The sequence below is a fragment of the Schistocerca piceifrons genome, chromosome 1 (genome assembly GCF_021461385.2).
Source record: "Schistocerca piceifrons isolate TAMUIC-IGC-003096 chromosome 1, iqSchPice1.1, whole genome shotgun sequence".
Taxonomy (NCBI): domain Eukaryota; kingdom Metazoa; phylum Arthropoda; class Insecta; order Orthoptera; family Acrididae; genus Schistocerca; species Schistocerca piceifrons.
The window spans coordinates 996,611,316-996,635,947 of NC_060138.1; the positions used below are offsets into that span (position 1 = coordinate 996,611,316).

Sequence of the window (24,632 nt, forward strand, 5' to 3'; positions counted from 1 at the left end):
ATGACGCTGTTACGTACCCATCTTGGTGAGCCCCATGAAGACAAATGAATCACACTTCTGGTACCTGAGCTGTCATTGCCTCATATATGCCGAGGAGTGGTTGCTCGTCTTTTTGGGGGGCACTCCCAGCAGTGACTGCCATGCCAGGTGGCCCTTGTTGCAGCCTGGTGGCACTTAAGGGATGAGCCCCTGATTGGGGTGGGTTGTACTAGGGTGCACGCTTTGCAAATGAAGCATGCTAAGCTCCATACTTCTTGCCTCTCTGCTCCTACTTTTGCTTCCTTTGCCTTCTCTCCCCGGCCACCCTTTGGGAGGAGTGCCAGGCCTGCTGGCTTGGTGCAAAATCCTTTCCCTGTTACTTGGTGTATTCCAGAAAAGATGGGGAGAATTTCACTGCTACCATACCATTATTCTTTGTAGATTCACTTAGCAAGATGCAGTGTTTTTCCCTACCGATTAAAACACTGGTTAAAAACTCTTCTGCCAGACAATCAGCTTCCCATTGTGCTTGCGACCACTTGGGAGACATCATGGTGCGCAGCACTCGTCAATAGCACAGGCCAACGAAAATTTTTTTATGAAAACGTTTTTTTACTTTCAACCTGATCTTTATAGATTTTTATGAGCTGAATCCAAATCTAGCCTTAGTTTTTTTGTATCACCCATAGTTTTTGAGCAATGTGCTTTTTTATTATATAGTATAAAAATCCTATGCTATGCAGCAAACGGGGAAATTAATTCAATGCTTCATTACAACATAAGCATGGTTTGTATTTACAGTAAGCTACTTAAAACAATGATACGTGTTAATAAAGCTTTCACTTGCCAGCTGGAATTGTTTTGTATTTATTTATTTTTCTATTTTTTCTTCGAAGCTTCTTGTGTAGCTTTTTCTACGATGAGTCGCTTACGGAACTTCTTGATGAAGTGACCGACAGTAGTCCCCCATCATGTTGGTGTTTTTACATCTACATCTACATGATTACTCTGCAATTCACATTTAAGTGCTTGGCAGAGGGTCCATCGAACCACAATCATAATATCTCTGTACCATTCCACTCCCGAACAGTGCGCGGGAAAAACGAACACCTAAACCTTTCTGTTCGAGCTCTGATTTCTCTTATTTTATTTTGATGATCATTCCTACCTATGTAGGTTGGCCTCAACAAAATATGTTCACATTCGGAAGAGAAAGTTGGTGACTGAAATTTCGTAAATAGATCTCGCCACAACAAAAAACGTCTTTGCTTTAATGAATTCCATCCCAACTCGCGTATCATATCTGCCACACTGTCTCCCATATTACGTGATAATACAAAACGAGCTGCCCTTTATTGCACCCTTTCGATGTCCTCCGTCAATCCCACCTGGTGAGGATCCCACACCACACAGCAATATTCTAACAGAGGACGAAAAAGTGTAGTGTAAGCTCTCTCTTTAATGGACTTGTTGCATCTTCTAAGTGTCTTGCCAATGAAACGCAACCTTTGGCTCGCCTTCCCCACAATATTATCTATGTGGTCTTTCCAACTGAAGTTGTTCGTAATTTTAACACCCAGGTACTTAGTGGAGTTGACAACTTTGAGAATTTTACTGTTTATCGAATAATCGAATTCCAATGGATTTCTTTTGGAACTCATGTGGATCACCTCACACTTTTCGTTATTTTGCGTCAACTGCCACCAGCCACACCATACAGCAATCTTTTCTAAATCGCTTTGCAACTGATACTGGTCTTCGGATGACCTTACTAGACGGTAAATTACAGCATCATCTGCGAACAACCTAAGAGAACTGCTCAGATTGTCACCCAGGTCATTTATATAGATCAGGAACAGCAGAGGTCCCAGGACGCTTCCCTGGGGAACACCTCATATCACTTCAGTTTTACTCGATGATTTGCCGTCTATTACTACGAACTGCGACCTTCCTGACAGGAAATCGCGAATCCAGTCGCACAACTGAGACGATACCCCATAGGCGCGCAGCTTGATTAGAAGTCGCTTGTGAGGAACGGTGTCGAAAACTTTCCGGAAATCTAGAAATACGGAATCAACTTGAGATCCCCTGTCGATAGCGGCCATTACTTCGTGCGAACAAAGAGCTAGCTGCATTGCAGAAGAACTATGTTTTCTGAAACCATGCTGATTACGTATCAATAGATTGTTCCCTTCGAGGTGATTCATAATGTTTGAATACAGTATATGCTCCAGACCCCTACTGCAAACAGACGTCAATGATATAGGTCTGTAGTTCGATGGATTACTCCTACTACCCTTCTTAAACACTGGTGCGACCTGCGCAATTTTCCAATCTGTAGGTACAGCGGCCTTGGTATCATTTTTCCATCACTTTAATGTCTTGGTGAAATCCAAACTCATTCATCAGACCGGGAATGCCTGAGCCGTACACTAAATCACCTTCTTTTTGAAAAAACTTGGAAAATTGCTGCTCTCTCTTTCTGTGCATGTATATGCTGGTGCCAACTGCCAATAAATTCTTTTCTTTTAATCTAGAGCCAAGCAATTCAGCTTTTTCTTCCATTACACCCAGATCCATAACCAAATCGTTAAACTTGTCTGAGTAAACATTTTTGGCTGTAGACTTTCTGTATTACAATGGAATTTATCATCATCTGGTCCATGTAAAGCAGATTGTACATCAGAAAATACTTCTGTTGGAATAGGGTTTAAATCATCTGGTGGTTCAGGAACTGGCAAATCTACACCATGCCCTACTGACTGGTTGGCGGATGGAAGGTTGGGGTAGCTAATTACTTTCTTGTTTTTTGAATTATGACTAATATCAACACTGCAAAAGTAGCAATCATCAGAATGATTTCTTGGATCCCTGCATATCATAAGCACAGCAAATCTAAAGGCTTTTTTCCTCCTTTTTTGGACCACTTTCTCAGATCAACACACACATAACATACCTTATGCAGCACCCAAGATTCATCTTGATCACAAAGTTTACATCCAAAGTATGATAGATAAACCTTTTTCACAAATCTGTAATGTTTCTTTGGTGTGTTTTAATCACAAATTCACCACAAATATAACAAACAAAATCTGTCAGCAGAGTTCTTACAACCACGATTAAGCATTGCACTGAGCACATGTACAGGAAACGGAAAGGTGAGGTTAGGTTGACAGTAAACAAAACACCATCTGTTAACACAAAAATAGAATTGACCTTTTTTGCCAGCAAATGTTTTTCACACCTCCTTTTTAAATTATTTTAACTATATAAAAGCTGTTAAATTCTTTAAAAAATTGCTTAATTTAATAAATTTAACTGTAAAATGTGAAGAAATGGTGGGTGATACAGTTTTTTAAGAATCATATTTGGATTTCTCACCCTAAAAAACATAAGAGTAAGGTACTTTCAACAAAAAGTTTTTCCGTTGTTGGCCTCTGTGGTCCTTAAGTATGATCCAGGGCCTTATGTTCTGTAGAGATCGCCTCCTTCAATCTGACGATGAACTGGCGACTAATCTGGCATGCCGCAGCGTTCATTTCGTCTGGCAAGTCCTGTGAGGTCCTAAAGACAATCGTTTTGGTACAAACACACCCCTCAGAAAAAGTCAAGGTTGTGGTTTACCATTGTGTGATGTGAAGCACTATAACCAACCTGTCACGTTTTGTTTCCAGTGTCTCCATTTTGGTCACATTTCTCTGTGATGTGAGGCAAACACTATTTGTGAATGTGGCTGCCATCTCCAAGTAAATGAGCTGTTCTGGTCCACGTTCTTCTTATTCACTGGATTTCCTGATCTATGAAAAGGAAAGGAAGAATCAGGAGTTCGAAACTGTCCTATGAGACCTGACAGATTCAAACACCCCCCCACCAGTATCTATAATACCAAACTTTGCTTCCATTTCAACCTTTCCACCTCCTTCCTCTTTGCCTTTCTCTTGTCCTCTTTAGCTTTCTCCCTCCCGGTCATTTCCTGTTCTTTCCACTTGAAGAACTGCTCCTCCTCCTCCTCAGTCAGTCCGCAGGTTGTGGTCTAGTGGCTAGCGTTGCTACCTCTGGCTCATCAGGTCCAGGGTTTGATTCCCGGCCAGTTTGAGGATTTTCTCTGCCTGGAGACTGGGGTGTTTGTGTTTCCTCATCATTCGTGACTGGCTAGATTGGAATGGAAAAATAAAAAAAAGTACTGTGAAAAAATTGGAACTTTGTACGATTGCTGCTGACCATGCAGTTGAGTGCTCCACAAACCAATCATCATGATCATCACCACCCTCAGTCAGAGAAAAATCGTTAATAGCACTCGCCGGGGATGGGGCTTCCTCAAGAACCTCCTACCCAGGTGGGGTAGATCGCTGCCTCCACAACGCCAGAGCTCCCACTCACTTTAGTGAGGCACACGGCACTTTCTTGGCCATTGCTCCTTCCATATGTAACCATAGATTCCACCCCTACGTTCAGTGGAGAGTTCATGACGATTTGTGCAACAGATCATTTTCCGATCACGTATCTTTCCTCCAGCATCACTTGCCTGGATGCCCTTCCAGGTCAGCTTTTAGTAATGTGGATTCACATGCCTTTCCCTCGGTTTTCATCTCAACTGCTCCACCACCTGGGGCATTGATGAGTCAATACAGAGGTTGACAAGCACCATGCTTTTGGCAGCTGCTTCAGCGATTCCGTCTTCCTCAGGTTCTCCCAGACGCAAGACCATCCCATAGTGGACCCCCAAAATTGCTACAGCTATTAAGGGGACATTGTATGTCCTATGCCATCACTGTTAAATTATTGAATTTTGTGACCCATTATTTTGGAAACTTTAAGACACCAACTTACAGTTTTCCATAATTACTGACTGCACCTTTTTAGATACATTGAAGTAGAATTATTACTAAAATTGTATGGTGGGGCATGTTTAATTATTCTAGTGCCATGTGTGTTGAATCTTACACTTGGCATGCTGTGAAAATTTCAAGTCTCTACCATCAGCACTTTTTTAGAAAACAGACCATTTATTGCAAAAAATGTAGTTGAGATATTGAAATTTAACATTTTGTTAATTACAAATTCTTATACAGGCTTACATCTCTGTGTATTTTATGCTCTAGCTTTGCCCTAGCCCATAGTCTGTGTCTGCTTCAGTATCACAATAGCCCAATGCTTGCCTCCTCCTTTTCTTTCTTGCTTCTTTTGTCATTTGCTGAGTAGCTAACTCTGCTTCATGTACACGGAGCTCATTCAGTTCCCGCAGTCCTTTAGCTGTGTTCTCTCCAAATCTTTCCCCTAACTTCACCAGAACCTTAAGTCTTTCATAGTTCCCACCATTAAAAGTTATTAGAGCATCAGACACTTCTAACTTTAGAGTCATAAGGCCAACAAATACATTTTTAGGCACACGGCACCACACAACATTATTGAAAGGACTCATTCACATTCTGGGTCTTCCCATGTAAACACTTCTGTAGTGGCTCAGGATTTGCCAAATCTCCGTAAATAGGTTTGATTGCCTCCATTACTGCCAAAGGAAGAGAATGGTTATGTGTAAATTCATGCAGGGTGTCAGAAAATTCGGCTGCCTATATTTATACCAAGTGTTTGGTGGAGGTGAACACAAAGCATGACATGGTTTTTCATTGGTTGATATTCGATGAAAGAAAGTGCTCCATACAGCTCTTTTCATCTTCTCTAAAGTGTCTTAGATTTCTCTACTGGCCTTCCCATAATATTCCTGTAATTCATCAATTACTTTGTCTGTTAGTCTTCCAGCACATTTTGTCGTCTTGCCATCAGACAGTATCAGAAACAAAGGACTGATTTGTTTATTCGTAATGACAATTTGTGATACATAGCAGTAGGCACAAAACAAAGTAATTTACAGCCTTCTAGCCTGTGGCAGTATATGCGTAGCCACTAAATTTGACCGCCACACGTCAACTTTCAAAACATTATTTGAAGGTCTCACAATTTTCTGATTTTGATGTGTTACATACCAAAATTTTCAAGAAAGTCCAAAGTACATTATGGAGTAGAAAACAGAAAATGTCAAATTTCAGTGAATTTCACAAATCTCCTTAAGGACCTGCGTCTTTCCCTCCAACACTATAAACGACATCCATCTCAACCATCTAGCCTTTCAACAGCTTCGTGTCCAGTGCCCTTTATCTGATTAAATGTCAGAAATATATTTGTTGGGAACAATACATCCCTGCCATAGATCCACATACTCCCTCTCCACAGTTCGGGCAAAGATCAAGCAGATTTTAGGCTGCCCTCCTCCTACGAGTGTCCTTATAATTTCCCTGAAAGGTATTGTCCTATCGCTGAGCGTTCTGCCCAGGCCTTGGTGTCTGTCCACTGTGTGCCTGCATTCTGCCTTATCAAACACCATCTGGAGTGATTCCCTTTATCACCAGTTCCCTCACTCTCTGCCCGGACACAGCTCATGGACTGGAGCAGGTGCACAACCAAAGGCTTCAATACCTATTGGTGGCTAGGCAGCATCATATACTTGCCTTTTCTGATACTCTCTGGAGTGAGTGAGAATTCCATTCCCAGTGGTGAGTGTCTCATCCTTCCAGTTTTGTAATTGGGTGATCCACTTCTTCATATGGACAGCTATCGTCCTATCATTTTAACCAATGTCCTCTGCAAGTTCATTGAATATATGTTGTCAAAGGCTGCATTGGATGCTTGAAGCCCAGAACCTTTTGCTTTGACCCACATTGGTTTTCACAGATGCCACTCTACTGCAGATAGTTCAGTCCACATGGAGTCTGCTATCCAATCAGCTTTTACCGTGTATCAGTACTTTGTTGCAGTATTTCAATCTGCATGAAGCTTAAGATACCTTATGCCACCAACACATCCTTGCCCCCTTATATCTGCATCTATATCTGTACTCTGCAAACTACCATGGAATGCATGGAAGAGGGTACACCCCATTGTATTAGTTATTAGAGTTTCTTCGTGTTCCATTCACATGTGTAGTGCGGAAAGAATGTTTTGTTTGAATGCCTCTGTGTGTAGTGCAGTTATTCCTACCTTATCCTCACAGACCTTACATGAGTGACACACAATACAACCCCTTATGTTCATAGGGTCATCATTTAAAACTAGTTATAGAAACTTTATTAGTAGACTTTCTCATTATGGTTCATGTCTATCTTCAAGAGACCGCCAGTTTAGTTTCTTCGGCAACTCTGTCACACTCGCGCGTGGATGAAACAAACATGGAAACGTTTGTGCTGCCCTTCTCTGTATATGTGCAATATCCCCTGTTAGTCCTATTTGGTACAGGTCCCACACACTGGAGCAGTATTTTAGAGCCGGTCACACAAGTGATTTTAAAGCAATTTCCTTTGTAGACTGATTTCCCTTCCCTTGTTTTCTACCCATAAACTGAAACTACTGCCTGTTTCACCCACAACTGAGTCTGTGATTACACAATTTCATGCCCCTACAAAGTGTTACATCCGGTATTTGTACGAATTGGCAGATGCCAATTGTAACTCACATTCATACTAGTCATAGGATATTATGTTTTTTTTTTTTTTTTTTTTTTTTTTTTTTTTTTTTTTTTTTTTTTTTTCGTGAAGGGCACAGTTTTACATTTTTAAACATTTAAATAAAGTCACCAATCTTTGCACCACTTGGAAATCCCATCAAGATCCAACTGAACATTTGTGCATCTTCTTTTAGACAGTACTTTATTATAGATTACTGCATCATCTGCTAAAAGTCTGGGGTTACTGTTAATATTGTCTGCAAGGCCATTAATATACAACATAAACAGCAAGGGTCTCAACACACTTCCATAGGGCACACTTGAAGTTACTTATATGTCTAACAATGACTCTCAATCGAAGGTAACATGTTGAATCCTCCCTACCTAAAAGTCTGCAATCCAGTTATGAATTTCACTTTCATGATCGTACTTTCGACAGTAAGCATGGGTGTGGTACGGAACCAATTGCTTTTTGGAAACAAAGAAATATGGCATCTACCTGCCTGCCTTGATTCCAAGGCTTTCAGTATGTCGTGTGAGAAAAGTGAGTTGTGTTTCACATGGTTGATGTTTTCAAAATCCGTGCTGGTTGGCACTGAGGTGGTCAACTGGGCACTTTTTAAAATTTTATTTTAATATCAAGGGATGTGGGATAAATTATGTTTAATTTTAACAATTTCAGCAGTTTCTAAACACCACTGATACTAATACTTAATTCACTCATCTTTGCAGTGGTATGAGGGTTAGACTTGGGCAATTCTCCTGAGTTTTCTTTTGTAAAGGAACACTTTTGAAAACTGAGTTAGGCATTTCAGCTTTTGCTACCCTCAATTTCAGTTCTGTCTAATTTGCTAGGGACTAGACACTAACGATCTCTGATAAAATAGTTCATCTGGATAAAGTTCACTATGAAATAACATAAATTTTTTTAGGTTCATTGTTGCTGTTTGTTGTTCTGATTATTGAATATTATTAATGGTTCCTTTAGAAAAGTTAGGTGTTCATAAATTTGTGTACACATGTTTCTCTTTAAATTTGCAATATGTGTGTAAGTAAAGCTAATATTTTTCCCCATAGGAACATCTTATAAAGGACAACCTGGCACTGGATTTCTTGTTGGAAGTATTTGTGACATGGAAACAAGAAAAAGGCCTCAGTAGCCTAATGGCTGCTCTGAAGAAGGGTGGAATTGAAAGCAGGTTAGTTTAGACATGAATTCTTAGTGTTATATTTCAAATTAGTGGTTATTGGTTTTAGAGATTCCGTTGTGCAATTCATATTGCTAGGGGTGTTGTCTTGCAAATTGTTTACACTTCTAAAATTGATAAAGGTACCAACCAGCCAGGAAATAGTTTAGTGAATAGTCTTGCAGAAGCTGAAATTCACTCATATTTATAATTATTTCATGGTGACTGACATTGAATTCTATGAAATATTATGGGAAAAACACACACACACACACACACACACACACACACACACACTCCTCCCAGAGAAAGGAATGAGCAGTGGTTTTTTCTACTTTAAATTGGTGCATATGCAGTACTGGAATTTTGGCTCCTGAAGGTAATTACTGGAAAACCATTCTGCCTCTTTGTGAAGCAACAGATACTTATTTGATAATTCTAGCCAGTAGTGACTAAAAATTTGCACTTCCACATAATGGTCATTTGCAAAGTTTCTCATATGATGATATCCTTTTGTTTTTCACATCAGTAATGATGATTGTTCTTCCTTGGATGTCTGATGGGATTTGTATCAATCAAAAATTGGGAATATTATAAATGACAGCTTCGGACATGGTAAATGTTGTTCCATACACAAACAGTTGAATGTGGAAATGCATAATTTGCTGATTATATGTCAGATTTTAAAAATTGCCATCAATGTATCACAAGAATTTCCTTCCAAACAACAGCAGTATTTTAAAAAAATTGCTGACCAGCAACATTGTCTAATTGGTATAAATTAATTCATTTGCTAATTGTAATAGTACCCCTGTTTTCAAAATTTTTTCCCCTAAGTTAATTTCTTTTAAATGAACTGTAGCTTTCTTTAAAGAGTAAAAATTATTTTTAAGATAGTTGAACAATAGATAGTTTCACAGATTTTAGAGCTACAAAAACCTATTTACATTAAGAGTTGTATTTTTTTAGGTTGATGGAATTTGTACCACAGAACAAGCGTACAGAAGAAAACTTCAGAGCAGTGTTTGAGGAAAAGGGCCTTGTTGACATAGTCAAACTGCATAAAGCTCAGGTAAGTCCACTCATGTGGCTTCTGTAATAGTACCTCATTAAAATATGTATTCAGTTGTCACTGTGTGCGTGTATGCCTGGGGGGGGGGGGGGGTCGTTGGACTCACTGTAGATTCTAGCTTCATAATTAGTTCTATTTGTTTAGTAATGTGTAGTATTTGATCAGTTAGGTATGTACTTTAAAATCATGTTCATCACAGAAGAAACTTTGAATGTATTAACAAGTGCTTGATTTTTAGCAACAAATTTCAAGTTTATGTGATACATTTGTTAGTTGGAAATATTGGCCGAGCGGTTCTAGGCACTTCAGTCTGGAACCGGGCAACCGCTACAGTCGCAGGTTCGAATCCTGCCTCGGGCATGGATGTGTGTGATGTCCTTAGGTTAGTTAGGTTTAAGTAGTTCTAAGTTCTAGGGGACTGATGACCTCAGATGTTAAGTCCCATAGTGCTCGGAGCCATTTGAACTATTTTTAGTTGGAAATATCGTGCAGAATTCTGTTATATACGAAGTGTGTCAGCCTTGAAAGAGCAATGAAACTGATGCCCGGAACAAGGTTCAAGGAATAAGGAAACTTAAATTGGACTCTGGTCTACTGTTAAATACTGTCTAATTGTAAGAGAAATAACTCTGACCAGATCTCGTAAAACCACAACAGGTCTAAAAGTTCGGAACACAGAAATGGTAAAACTTCTGTGCAGCAAATTGAATTGTCACCTTGAATTTTAAAAACATGGAAATTTGCTTTGCTACTAAAGGATAAATTTATTATTGAGACAAACAGCTAACTTTTATTTTCTCAGTTTCCTGGAAAGTGTATGGTCCAATGCAATACTTAAATCAAGTAAGTAAAACATGTTGTTAACTAGGCAGTGAAATTCATAACAGCTTGAATATCTTTTCCACATGCAGCACTGGACAGGCAGTCATCAGAAGATCTGTAATCTCAGGTGTGTGTCTAACAGAAATAGTAGGCCCACTACTCAACATACATTATTTTACCAGAATAGGTGGCAATATTGGTGATGTTATTGTGTTCACGGATTATGCCTTTGCATTTTGCTTTAGAGACAATGTGTGAAGGATTGTGAATTTAAAGTACATCACATTATCATTGACATTGTGGCAAGGACAAACTTGCTTTAATATGGTGTGCATATTTGTCTTATCTGCCACTATACTCTATATGGTTTTAAATTTTCCTTCCTTGAAAAGATTGTGACTGGACTGATGCAGAGATTTGGTTTCATTCGTCTTGCTGCCACACAAATTTCAACATAGTGTACATATTTTGTCAGATTGCAGTACACACTTTTATGTCTTTGTTGGGGCTCTTTGACACACACAAATAAGCTCCTACAATTGCATGATATGTCTGTGCTCGTAACCCATATTAATGGTATTGAACAGCTACAGATCATAATTGCATTGTTGTGTTGATATTTTAAAATGTAAAAGACAGCAATAGAAATTCTAAGAAATTTACTTCAGTAACTCTTTAGTATCATATTAGAGATGAACTCCCTCTCTTTTTAAGAGTTTTGCAGAAAATTTTGTTTTCAACATATTCTGTCTAATCAAAATTACAAACTATTTTATTGTTACAAGATATGTGCCTAAAGAAGTTAACTTTATACCTTTCCTAAATTCATGCCATTTATTAGTTGTCTGTATGGTATACTACTGATTATTTGTTTGTGTATTATTTGTGCATAAAAAATAAAAAAAAGTAGAATTTATTTATTGAGCAAAACTCAATAAACAACTCACCACATGACAATAAGTGCCATTTCCATCATTTAAATGACTACCGTCTGACAACAGAGTACCGTTTCCATTGCTAAAGCCAGCCTGTTCTCTATAAACAAAAAACACACTCTGCTTTCTGATGTTCATCAGCATATAAGAGTTGCCAGAGCAAGTTAAAAGAAATTTGTAAATGAGATAATGGAGAAACAAAAGAAACTTGTTGAAATTAAAACAAAAATTAGACTGCCATTATACAGCCAATGGACCACGACATAATTGCATTGGTAAAATGGCATTATCGGGTTGGTTTACTGAGAATGCTAGTTGACGAGGGTGATTTTGTGGCATTCTTTAAGAAGTTACCAATTCTAGATGCCATACACGAGATTTCTGATGCCTGGCAGGAAGTCAAGCCATATACAGTAGTTAGACTGTGGAGGAAAATTCTTCCAGATGTAGGACAAAGTGATTTGCAAGGTTTCAGTGGTGAAGAAATAACTGCGCAAATAATTGCTCTGTTGACAATGGTTTTGATGATGTTGATGAAGAAAACTTGAATGATTAGCTGAAGATAGATGCATGTGAACCCAGCTTCCAGCACATGAGTGATGCTGAAATTTTGACTGCTGCTTCACAGCAAAACAGAAAGACAGTGAATGTGAAGACATTGACCATGTCAGTCACCATATTGCATTTCAATGTGTTGATACTATTCTAAGAGGGTGGTTTGAAAAGTACTCAGAATGGAATAGAAAAAAGTACTTGCGTCACTGAAACTTTTATTTTTCAATGTAGTCTACTTGTAGATTAATGCACTCGGTCCAACCATGTTCTAGTGCCTTGATTCCATCTCGAAAATGAGTTTCCTCCAGGCCTGCAAAATAGTTGTCAACTCCGGCTATCAGTTCTTCGTTTGAAATGAATTCTCGTCCACCAAGAAAAATTTTTAGTTTTGGGAAGAGGTGGAAGTCTGACAGAGCCATATCAGGTGAATAAGGTGGGTGTGGCAACAATTCATACCTTAGATCGTGTAATTTTGCCATGGTGATGGCACATGTCTTTGACCCATGGTCAAGATTTGCAGCATCTATCTTGCAGATAATTTTTTTTGTTTGTAATTCTTACGTTAAAATGTGATATACCCTTTCAGATTACATCTGGCAAGCATGAGCAATTTCACGCACTTTCAATCGGCGGTCCTCCATGACCATTTTGTGCACTTTCGCAATTATTTCTGGAGTAGTGACACATCTTGGCCGACCACTGTGCAGATCATCTAAGCTCTCCCAACCAAATTTAAATTCATTTGTCCTCTTGGCAACAGTTGAATATAAAGGAGCAGAGTCCCCTATAGTATCCTGGAAATCAGTATGAAAACCCTTTGCTTTCATACATTTCTTTATGAAGTACTTAATCACTGCTCGAATCTTGCTGACCTCTCGTAGTGATTCCGAGAACTTTTCAAACCCCTCTCGTAAATTATATGGACCACAGAAGATTTCAGTACAGTAAAATTATTACTGCAAGACATATTGACGTGACATGTGAAAAAATGTTATTTCCTCTCAGAACAGACCAACATCACAGACTACTTTAAGAAATAAACAGACCTACAGTACCTGTGCACAGAATTTGGATAAACTTTCAAACAAAGAATACATGTCAAAATACCAATTATTTGTGCATGTTCCCCACTCAAATTACCCCAAATAATTGAGAGTATCATATAATTTGATAACACAAAGAGAAATGAAATAAACAAAAAAAGTGATTTATATTAATTTTTTTCTTCGCTTTCTTTTTTTTATTTTTAAGTCAGTCATCTGTTATCTTCATAGTTGGTATCATTATCTGGGTTGATAGTTTCGCTTAACCAGTGAGCAGCAAGAAAAGAAGCAATATATTTCTACAGTGTATTAAGTGTAAGTGAGGCAGTGTAACAAGCCCCACCTAACATACTTCCTGCAATATGGCTTATGCATCCATGAAAGCAAAAGTCGCTCATGGAAGTAAAGGTCACTTAAATGTTGTTCATAATCAAAATGGAACTTGATATGTGTATTGAAATGTTTAATGAAAATCATAACTGCAACAATTACGTACACTTACCACCAGGAAAGGAAACGGTATGAAATAGAATAAAATACAACACAATAACACAGCAGTCGACAATAGTATCTCATACAACATTGTTAACAAGTTAAGGTTGGCTGTAGCCACAACAGATGACTACTACCCGAAGTATCCAGATGCCTATTGACTTCAGAACTAGGAAGCTCATCGGCAAATTAAAGTTGATCGTGGCCGGGCCAAATATCTTATGAAATAAGCGTCAAACGAAAAAACTACAAAGAACGAAACTTGTCTAGCTTGAAGGGGGAAACCAGATGGCGCTATGGTTGGCCCGCTAGATGGCGCTGCCATAGGTCAAACGGATATCGACTGTGTTTTTTAAAATAGGAACCCTCGTTTTTTATTACATATTCGTATAGTGTGTAAAGAAATATGAATGTTTTAGTTGGACCACTTTTTTCGCTTTGTGATAGATGTTGCTGTAATAGTCACAAAACATATGGCTCACAATTTTAGACGAACAGTTGGTAACAGGTAGGTTTTTTTAAATTAAAATGCAAAACGTAGGTACGTTTGAACATTTTATTTCAGTTGTTCCAATGTGAAACATGCACCTTTGTGAACTTATCATTTCTGAGAACGCATGCTGTTACTGCGACATTACCTGTAAATACCACATTAATGCAATAAAAGCTCAAAATGATGTTCGTCAACCTCTGTGCATTTGGCAGTATGTGTAACGACATTTCTCTCAACAGTGAGTAGTTCGCCTTCCGTAATGTTCACACGAGCATTGACAACGCGCTGACGCATGTTGTCAGGTGGTGTTGGTGGATCACGATAGCAAATATCCTTCAACTTTCCCCACAGAAAGAAATCCGGGGACGTCAGATCCGGTGAACGTGCGGGCCATGGTATGTATGGTCCTTAGACAACCAATCCACCTGTCATGAAACATGCAATTCAAAACCGCTTCAACCGCACGCGAGCTATGTGCCGGACATCCATCATGTTGGAAGTACAACGCCATTTGTCATGCAGTGAAACATCTTGTAGTAACATCGGTAGAACATTACGTAGGAAATCACCATACATTGCACCATTTAGATTGCTACCGATAAAATGGGGGCCAATTATCCTTCCTCCCATAATGCCGCACCATACATTAACTCGTCAACGTCGCTGATGTTCCACTTGTCGCAGCCATCATGGATTTACCGTTGCCCAATAGTGCATATTATGCCGGTCTACGTTACTGCTGTTGATGAATGACGCTTCGTCGCTAAATAGAAAGTGTGCAAAAAAATCTGTCATCGTCCCATAATTTATCTTGTGCCCAGTGGCAGAACTGTACACGACGTTCAAAGTCGTCGCCATGCAATTCCTGGTGCATAGATATGTGGTACAGGTGTAATCGATGTTGATGTAGAATTCCCTAAACACCGACGTTTTTGAGATTCCCGATTCTCGCGCAATTTGTCTGCTACTGATGAGTGGATTAGCCGCGACAGCAGCGAAAACACCTACTTGGGAATCATCATTTGTTGCAGGTCGTGGTTGACATTTCACGTGTGGCTGAACACTTCCTGTTTCCTTCAATAACGTAACTATCCGGCGAACGGTCCGGACACTTGGATGACATTGTCCAGGATACCGAGCAGCGTACATAGCACATGCCCTTTGGGCATTTTGATCACAATAGCCATACATCAACACGATATTGACCATTTTCCGCATTTGGTAAATGGTTCATTTTAACACAGGTAATGTATCATGAAGCAAATACCGTCTGCACTGGCAGAATGTTCAGTGATACCACATACTTGTTTGTGACTATTACAGCGCCATCTGTCACAAAGCGAAGAAAGTGGTCCAACTAAAACTTTCATATTTCCCTACGTACTACATGAATATGTAATAAAAAATGGGGGTTCCTAGTTTAAGAAAAAATTGAGTTGATATCCGTTTGGCCTATGGCAGCGCCATCTAGTGGGCCAACCATAGTGCCATTTGGTTTCCCCATTCAAGCTAGACGAGTTTTGTTCTTTGTAGCTTTTTCGTTTGATGCTTATTTCATGAGATATTTGGCCTGGTCACTATCAATGGATCACCCTGTATACCAAACAGCAGTGGAATTAATAATCATCGTTGTCACAAATATGACTGATTCCTCCATATATGTTGTGATTACAATGGAGCCTGAGCACATAGCTTCCTCCTCCCAAATATGTAGCAGATTTCACATCTATATTGACATGGGAGTTTGAGACTGTATTGTCCAGACATGTCCTTTGCACTCTGCTTTCGCATTGGCTGCACAGAATTGTCATACCTCACAGCAGTCATTAATAACAGCGCGTCATGAAACAATTACGCCATTGGCTCATACCTATACTTCTTCTATCTCCTGCAGAAATGTATTCTGTTGTTGAGTATTTATCCAGTTTTAACATGAATTTTATTCTGACCGCAAATGGATTAACACAAACTGCAGTTTAACCATGCTAGATGTCCCAAAAAACCAAAGTACGTGATTTACATACTCATGGTCGCCGCCAAAATGAAATTTGCTGCTCGCCCACCATCCACTCACCACGTTTGTCCTAATTCTCAGCCAAGCTGGTGTCACTGTTTCTCATCTAACTTTTCCATATTTTTCAAAATAAATCTGCATGTGACATCAATTGCCAAAGTTTCCTCTGTAAAAGTAAGATTGAATCCTATATTAAGTTATTAAACAACGTAAAAATATTGATCTGACACTATACCTGAATTAAAAATAACCCTGTATTTTTGAGGTGACAAATTTAGGAGAATCACATCTTATTGAGTAAATACGGTACATGGGCTATTCATTTCGAGCAAAATAAGTTGTTGTTGGTGTTTTTTTTTTTCCCCCAAATATTGGGGCTGATCAAAATCATGTGTTTTGGGACTCAATACAGGGACTAACTCTTTATTGACAATGGTAGACATCACATCACGTGTCAGAACATTTTCCACAAACAGCACAGTAATTTGTGCACTATGAGTATAATTCAGAGGACTTATTATATGTTACAAGAGCAAATGTGCTCTGTAGAAGAGCGCGCCCCCCTCCCACTTGCTGTACATGGTGCTTTTGAATATTTCTAGATTAATTTCTCCCACAAAACATTAGTCCTTATTCCAATCAAACTCCCTTATTATTCTCTCTTGCTGCTTTGTCTGTGCCATTTTCCATTTGTGTCTGCTAGATTCTCTCTCCTATAAAAGTTAAACATGTTTGTGTGAGACAGTTGTTGTTAAACTAGATAATAAAAATTCCTAATAAAGCTTATTATGCATTTTAACTGGAGGTAATTGAATTGGGAAAAAATTGTCTTAAAAATACAATGTGATGTGGAAGTAGAAATGTAGAAAATACTAGTGGAATACGAGATTACTTTCTCTCTAAGATTTACATAGCTCCGCTTCTAATGGAAAACGTTCAAGCATGAATACAGGAACAGAATGAGAGATCAGCTCATCTTGGTATGAGATAAAGGAGACTAAGAAAATCATAGGTATTGAAACATACAGAAATCAACTAAAAAAGAAGAGGATTAGTCAGTCAGAACCCAAGATTGGAAGATAAGCGCAGTGGAAAACAGGACAGATAATTTATAACAGTAAAAGATTTTGAATTATGTCACACACTTCCATTTCCGAGCAAATTGTGATCAATATCTCAAAGCTGACATTAGTGAGAAACACATGGTGAAACAATGTGTGAAAAGGTGAGGAAGGGGGGAAAAGCGAAAGAAAATTATGGGAAGAATAAACAGGACAGAATATCTTAGTGATACTTTGCTGTTTTGTGATTACCAACCCTGGCTGGTATCAGTTGCAGTATTTTCATCTTTTGGAGTTTCCTAAATCCTCCCTTCTCTAAATACACACAGTTTCCAAGGTGAGGGACATAGCTATACATGTGTCTGTCTGCCTTAACTGTTCCAAGCAATTTAATTCAGTTTTGGAGCATGTATGACCATTGTCAATACTGGAAGCTTACTCTGCAGTCTTAACAGTAAGTCGAAATGCAAAAAAAAAAGGGTCTGCCACAAAGGGTATAGTAACAGGAAAACTTGAAGCATTATTTTCCACACTAAAAGAAGATAGTTAATTTTAACATGAAATCATTTGGAGTCTGGCAGCTTATATTATAGCTCTGTAAGTAAAACAGAAGTGCAATTTGCACTGTGTGTGTCCACATGTTGCATTCAGTTAACAATGTTTCTTGGTATGCGTGTCTCAAATATTGCATTTCTATGCGACATTTTTTTCTCCTTAAAAACTGTAAGAGCAGTTGATGTTTTATCCAGTAGAATAATTAAATGAGACAAGGGCTTAAGAAGCTAATGAATTTGTTCCAAATATACCTTGAAGGCAAGTCAAGAGGCAAAACGTGACCTGCAGCAACAACTGGAGGAACAACTTTCAGAATATCGACCCATCAAAGAAATTATTGCAGATATAAAGGAAATGGCAGCAAAAAGTGGAATACCCGAGCATGAAACAATTACATTGGTGAGTAATGTTTTCTTCCTGATTGAATGTCATGAGTTGATCCCTTTTATGATATTACATTAATATTAATTATTATTAGAAGATAATTTCTTGTTTGTTGTTGTGTAAATTGTTTCCCATTGGGATGCAGATGGCAAATTCATAGCAAGTGAGAACAGTAGATAAAATTATACTTGAGCTGTCATTTTGTTTTTGTTTATTGGTGTGTATAGTAGTCTCACTAATCAAACTGTTCAGTAACATTGTTCATGTTGCGAACTAGTAAAAATGGTCGTCCTATAAACATGGTTTCAGAAAGAAACATTCGTAGATAGCCACCTGTCTGTCGACATTCCAGTTGGTATTCATGTGTTTACCAACAATGCTTGAACATCCTTCAGCCCCCTCCTCTTGCATGAATACATTCAAAAATACACAATGGCACTTGGATGGGATGCATGCTCATGTGTAAAAGTGTCTTAATACAAGTAAAGAATTTTTCGATCAGACGAGCCGTGCAGTTCTCCCCTCCCCTCTGTGTGAAAAGTTACTAATCATTGGTGCCATTGTGACACTAACAGAAAGGAGGTGGTGTTTGTATGTGAAATGTGAATACTTCTTGTGGATTGAACTAACTGCTGTCTACAAGGCAGTAAAAGGGACGATCTGTGATGTGGGACACGTGATCAGCATGTTGCCAATCCCTCTAGCTGTTATGCCAGTAGATAATTCCTGACGTTGACACTGCTTCTTGTTTCAAGCAGCTTCTCATTTGACCTCATGAGGCCAAGTGAACACTGTTAGACCTCCGTACCTAATAATAATAATAATAATAATAATAATAATAATAATAATAATTCTGGTTCTGCCTTGCGCTGAACCCACTATCCAACATGCTAAACAATACAAATTATGGATACAATATTACTGGAACATACCAACACAAAATCACACATTTGCTATACATGGATGATCTAAAACTACTGGCAGCAACAAATCAACAACTCAACCAATTACTAAAGATTACAGAAGTATTCAGCAATGATATAAATATGGCTTTTGGAACAGACAAATGTAAAAAAAATAGCACAGTCAAGGGAAAACACACTAAACAGGAAGATTACATGTTGGATAACCACAGCGACTGCATAGAAGCGATGGAAAAAACAGATGCCTATGAATATCTAGGATACAGACAAAAAATAGGAATAGATAATACAAATATTAAAGAAGAACTAAAAGAAAAATATAGACAAAGACTAACAAAAATACTGAAAACAGAATTGACAGCAAGAAACAAGACAAAAACTATAAATACTTATGCTATACCAATATTGACCTACTCATTTGGAGTAGTGAAATGGAGTAGCACAGACCTAGAAGCACTCAATACACTTATACGATCACAATGCCACAAATATAGAATACATCACATACATTCAGCAACAGAAAGATTCACATTAAGCAGAAAGGAAGGAGGAAGGGGATTTATCGACATAAAAAACCTACGTTATGGACATATCTAAAAACAAAGATGATGTGACTTACCAAACGAAAGTGCTGGCAGGTCGATAGACACACAAACAAACACAAACATACACACAAAATTCAAGCTTTCGCAACAAACTGTTGCCTCATCAGGAAAGAGGGAAGGAGAGGGAAAGACGAAAGGATGTGGGTTTTAAGGGAGAGGGTAAGGAGTCATTCCAATCCCGGGAGCGGAAAGACTTACCTTAGGGGGGAAAAAGGACGGGTATACACTCGGCACGCACACACACACACACACACACACACACACACACACACACACACACACACACATATACAGACACAAGCAGACCAGACTGCTTGTGTCTGTATATGTGTGGATGGATATGTGTGTGTGTGTGTGTGTGTGTGTGTGTGTGTGTGTGTGTGTGTGTGTGTGTGTGTGTGTGTGTGTGCGTGCGCGTGTGCGCGCGCGCGTGCGAGTGTATACCTGTCCTTTTTTCCCCCTAAGGTAAGTCTTTCCGCTCCCGGGATTGGAATGACTCCTTACCCTCTCCCTTAAAACCCACATCCTTTCCTCTTTCCTGATGAGGCAACAGTTTGTTACGAAAGCTTGAATTTTGTGTGTATGTTTGTGTTTGTTTGTGTGTCTATCGACCTGCCAGCGCTTTAGTTTGGTAAGTCACATTATCTTTGTTTTTAGATATATTTTTCCCACGTGGAATTTTTCCCTCTATTATATTAACTACATTATGGACAGGTAGACAATTTAAGAAAATTCTTTCTAGAACGAGCAGAAACTAGCAAAATACACAAGGCAATCACTCATATAAATACATCGGCTACCCCACTGCAATTCCATAACCACTTCTACAACCCTTTAGATCACATAACATCAACAGATACGAAGAAAGTAAATTGAAAAAGGAAAACACTACATGGCAAGCACCCATATCATCTAACACAGCCACACATCGATCAAGACGCATCCAACACATGGCTAAGAAAAGGCAATATATACAGTGTGACGGAAGGATTCATGATTGCAATACAGGATTAAACAATAAACACCAGATATTACAGCAAGCATGTTATTAAAGATCCCAATACCACAACAGATAAATGCAGACTTTGCAAACAACAAATAGAAACAGTAGATCACATCACAAGCGGGTGTACAATACTAGCAAATACAGAATACCCCAAAAAGACATGACAATGTAGCAAAAATAATACATCAACAACTTGCCATACAAAACAAACTAATAAAACAACATGTTCCCACATACAAGTATGCGCCACAAAATGTACTGGAGAATGATGAATACAAATTATACTGGAACAGAACCATTATAACAGATAAAACGCCACCACATAAAAAACCTGTCATCATACTCACCAATAAAAAGAAGAAATTAACACAACTAATCGAAATATCCATACCCAATACAACAAATATACAGAAGAAAACAGGAGAAAAAATTGAAAAATACATCCAACTGGCTGAGGAAGTCAAGGACATGTGGCATCAGGATAAAGTTGACATTATACCAATTATACTATCAACTACAGAAGTCATACCACACAATATCTACCAGTACATCAACTCAATACAGCTACATCCAAACTTACATATACAACTACAGAAATCCGTAATTATTGACACATGTTCAATTACCCGAAAGTTCCTAAATGCAATGTAACATATACCGTATAGTTAAAAGGAAGTCACGCTTGATCAAGGTCCGCGTCACTTTCCATTTTTGACCAGACATAATGTCTGAGAAAAGAAAGAAATAATAATAAATCTGATGAGGTACTGGTAATGAATGAACCCAACTCCTTCTGCACTGAAGACAGCGGCACTAATCATTCAGCTACAGAGATAGTGCAATTTTAAAATGAGTGATAAAATTAACGGTTGTTTCTGACTGCAATAACAGTCTGCTCTGTCAAAATTAATACCGTATTTACTCGAATCTAAGCCGCACTTTTTTTTCCAGTTTTTGTAATCCAAAAAACCACCTGCGGCTTAGAATTGAGTGCAAAGCAAGCAGAAGTTCTGAAAAACGTTGAAAGGTGCCGCCACAAATAACTTCTGCCATCGAATATATGTAGCGCAGCACAGGCATGCTTTGTAGGCACAAAGATAAATACTGGTGCCAAAACCTCTGCGTCAGTAAATAAATAAATAAAAAAAAAAAGTGGAAGACGAACTTTTTTCCTCCGCCCCGAGTTTCGACCACTGCATTTTCATACATTATCCAACGAAGTAAATACAAATTCCGTATTGTTCATCTTCAAATGTAGCAGAATTTCAATGTACTACGAAAATCCGACTGGTAAGACTGTTTGGGATTTTTGCCAATATGGCCAACTCTACGTTCTGAATTTTTTCCTACCTGTGAGAAGAGCTGGTTGCTAATAGGAACCTGATGATGAAATGTGAATCACAAGCAGTATTCTCTTCACCATAATAATACGAATATAAACATTTTGCCATGTATTATTTCGTGTTTGCTGCTATCTCATTTAAATTTAAATCCCGTCTGCCTAATAAACTACGAAACTAGAGTGAGACAACAGCAAACGCGGAAGAATATACATATCGTGTCATGTTTATATTCATATTATTCTTATGCCTAATAGTGATACAGTCAGAAATGAAGCACGGCAACTGACTAGATTTTTAAATCTAAGATGACTAATTTCTGTGCAGAATTTGATGTACTAAAGAGGCGGCCGCAAAGATTTTCAAACGGAGAAAAATTTTCGCCTAACTCTCGTTCAGAACATGTTCTATCATGCGCAGTCTTGGTTCTTGTTGATCATTATCAAAGAAAGCAGCAGTGTAAGTAACAACAAATAGCAGTCTCTTGTCATTGTTTTGCTAAATGAGACGATTCCCCCCCCCCCCTCTCTCTCTCTCTCTCTCTCTCTCTCTCTCTCTCTCTCTCTCTCTCTCTCTCTCTCTTTCTTCTTCTTCTTCTTTTTTTTTTTTTTATTTTAAAAAAATTGTAAGCAGCGGTAGCGCGCACAAAAGCAAGCCATGGCGCGAGCGATGACAGGCCGTAAACACGCACTATCATAATGTGACAAACAATGGCTACCTGGTAAAGCTTAAGACTCGAACCAAACTACTGTAACTGTATCGTCATTCATTCGACCTAAATTGTGTCTCATATTACAATGGACCAACTTTGTCTTGAATTGGAGGTGCAGCCTAAAACTTTTCTCTCCCCTTGAATTTCGAGTCTCAAATTTCAGGTGCGGCTTAGATTTGGGGAATTTCCCCCCCCCCCCCCCTTTATTTAGAGTCTCATTTTTCAGGTGCGGCTTAGATTCGAGTAAATACGGTAGATATAAAATGCAAATTCATGGAAATGAGGTGACTTAACATTCTGTTTGTAATGTAACAGGAAATTGTGGATCAAGTCTTGCTCCACTATTTGAAGAATTGTTGCATCAGCTAAAGATGTTTCTTATGTTTAAGTAAAATAGGGGGGGGTCAAATATTGACAGAGCTGCTGTCCATACAGAGGACGTACAAGGGAAGATGTAGCCCGGTGTATGGAAGCCAGGAGAATGCTGATTATGTTGGACATTTGGTATGCTGTCCATTGACCCAGAAGACACGCACAGAATAAACGGGATTATGGAATTTCTTGGGCGAAAAACAAGTTGTGATTTGTTATTTATACTTTTTATGTAGGAAAGCTTTTGTATTGCTGTTAGATCGGTGGTGCTCTGGTTCGAGTTCTCATAAAGAAAGAATGTATTAGCATCGTGTTAATGGACTGAGTTGTAAATGCAGTTATGCAATAAACAGCTGGTAATGGGTGGTAGAAAGTGAATATACAAGTTCAGTCATCATTTGGTAGCAGTTTCCTGCAGCAAAGAAGGTGGTTCAGAGAAGTCCAGATGGGCATCGCTGGTCCAAAAAATTCTACACAGTGACCAGAATTACATAAAGTCAGATTCATCATAAAAGAGAGAATCCTTTAACAGAACATTGTGATGTTTACAGGATGCAAGTGAAATAGTACCAGCGATCCAAACTAAACTGAACCAACTAACACGACCAAAACCCAATAGAATATTTTAATTCTATTTTTGCCATGTGTTCCAAAATGGTGCATCAAGTTTATTTGTAGACGAATGAACATTAGTGATAAAGAATGCTCAGGCTGGCCATCATTTGGGACAGTCTCACAGAAGTTTGTCCTTTCCAAAGATCTTACCTTTTGCCCCACTCACAAGTTCAATTATGCTGGGGTTGAGCCCCAAAGTGGAAACAGTTTTTTTGACACTAATCTCACTCCAGAACCAATGTTAAACCCTGTAGAACCTGGTTTACTCTTCCATACAGTTGGGATCCACTCTCACTGCCTGAAAGCCACGCTGTTAACTTTCCAGAGTTTCCTAACATTGGATCTTGCCTCACCATCATTCCCCAAATCCCTCAACATGGAAACCAACCTCACATCTGCAGAGCGAACCTCAATCCACCATCTAAAAACTAATCCCAACCATATAATCCTACCTACCAGAAAAGTCTTCACTACTCTGGTTATGAACTGCAGAAACCGCGTGGCAGAGAGACTCTGCAGATACACCTACGAGCCCTCTTCCAGAAATGCAGCATGATCTCCAGTCCCTCCTGAAATCTGTAGATCCGTCCCAGAACCTCTCCCCTGAGTCTGTCTTTACTCCCCCACAACTCTACACATTCCTACCTTCTATGTGCTTCCTAAAATGCCAAAAACCAACCACAGTAAACCCCCACCCCCATTTTGGCTGTTTACTGTGCCCCCAGAGAGACAACTACTTCTCTTGTCAATCAGTGCCTTCAGAGTATTACCTGTAACCTACCATCCCATATAAGAGACACCGACCATCTCCTCCACCAATTCTCCACAGTTACTCTTCCTTTACCATCTGGCACCATGCTTGTCAATGTCAATGCCAATGCCACCTCCCTCTACACTAACATCACCAGTGGGCATGGTCTTGCTGCTATTGAACACTATCTTTCCCATTTCCTGACTTACTTTAAACCT

General features: G+C 38.8%; 1 protein-coding gene across 1 annotated transcript in view; it reads left to right on the top strand.

Annotated features, from left to right (window-relative positions):
• The window catches only part of LOC124784535 (protein krasavietz), a 49,127-nt gene that overhangs the window by 16,076 nt on the left and 8,419 nt on the right, over positions 1-24,632 (top strand). The window contains exons 6-8 of the mRNA XM_047254111.1: positions 8,555-8,676; positions 9,634-9,736; positions 17,965-18,105. Coding sequence (XP_047110067.1) covers positions 8,555-8,676; positions 9,634-9,736; positions 17,965-18,105 — 366 coding nt within the window. The remainder of the gene's footprint in view (positions 1-8,554; positions 8,677-9,633; positions 9,737-17,964; positions 18,106-24,632) is intronic.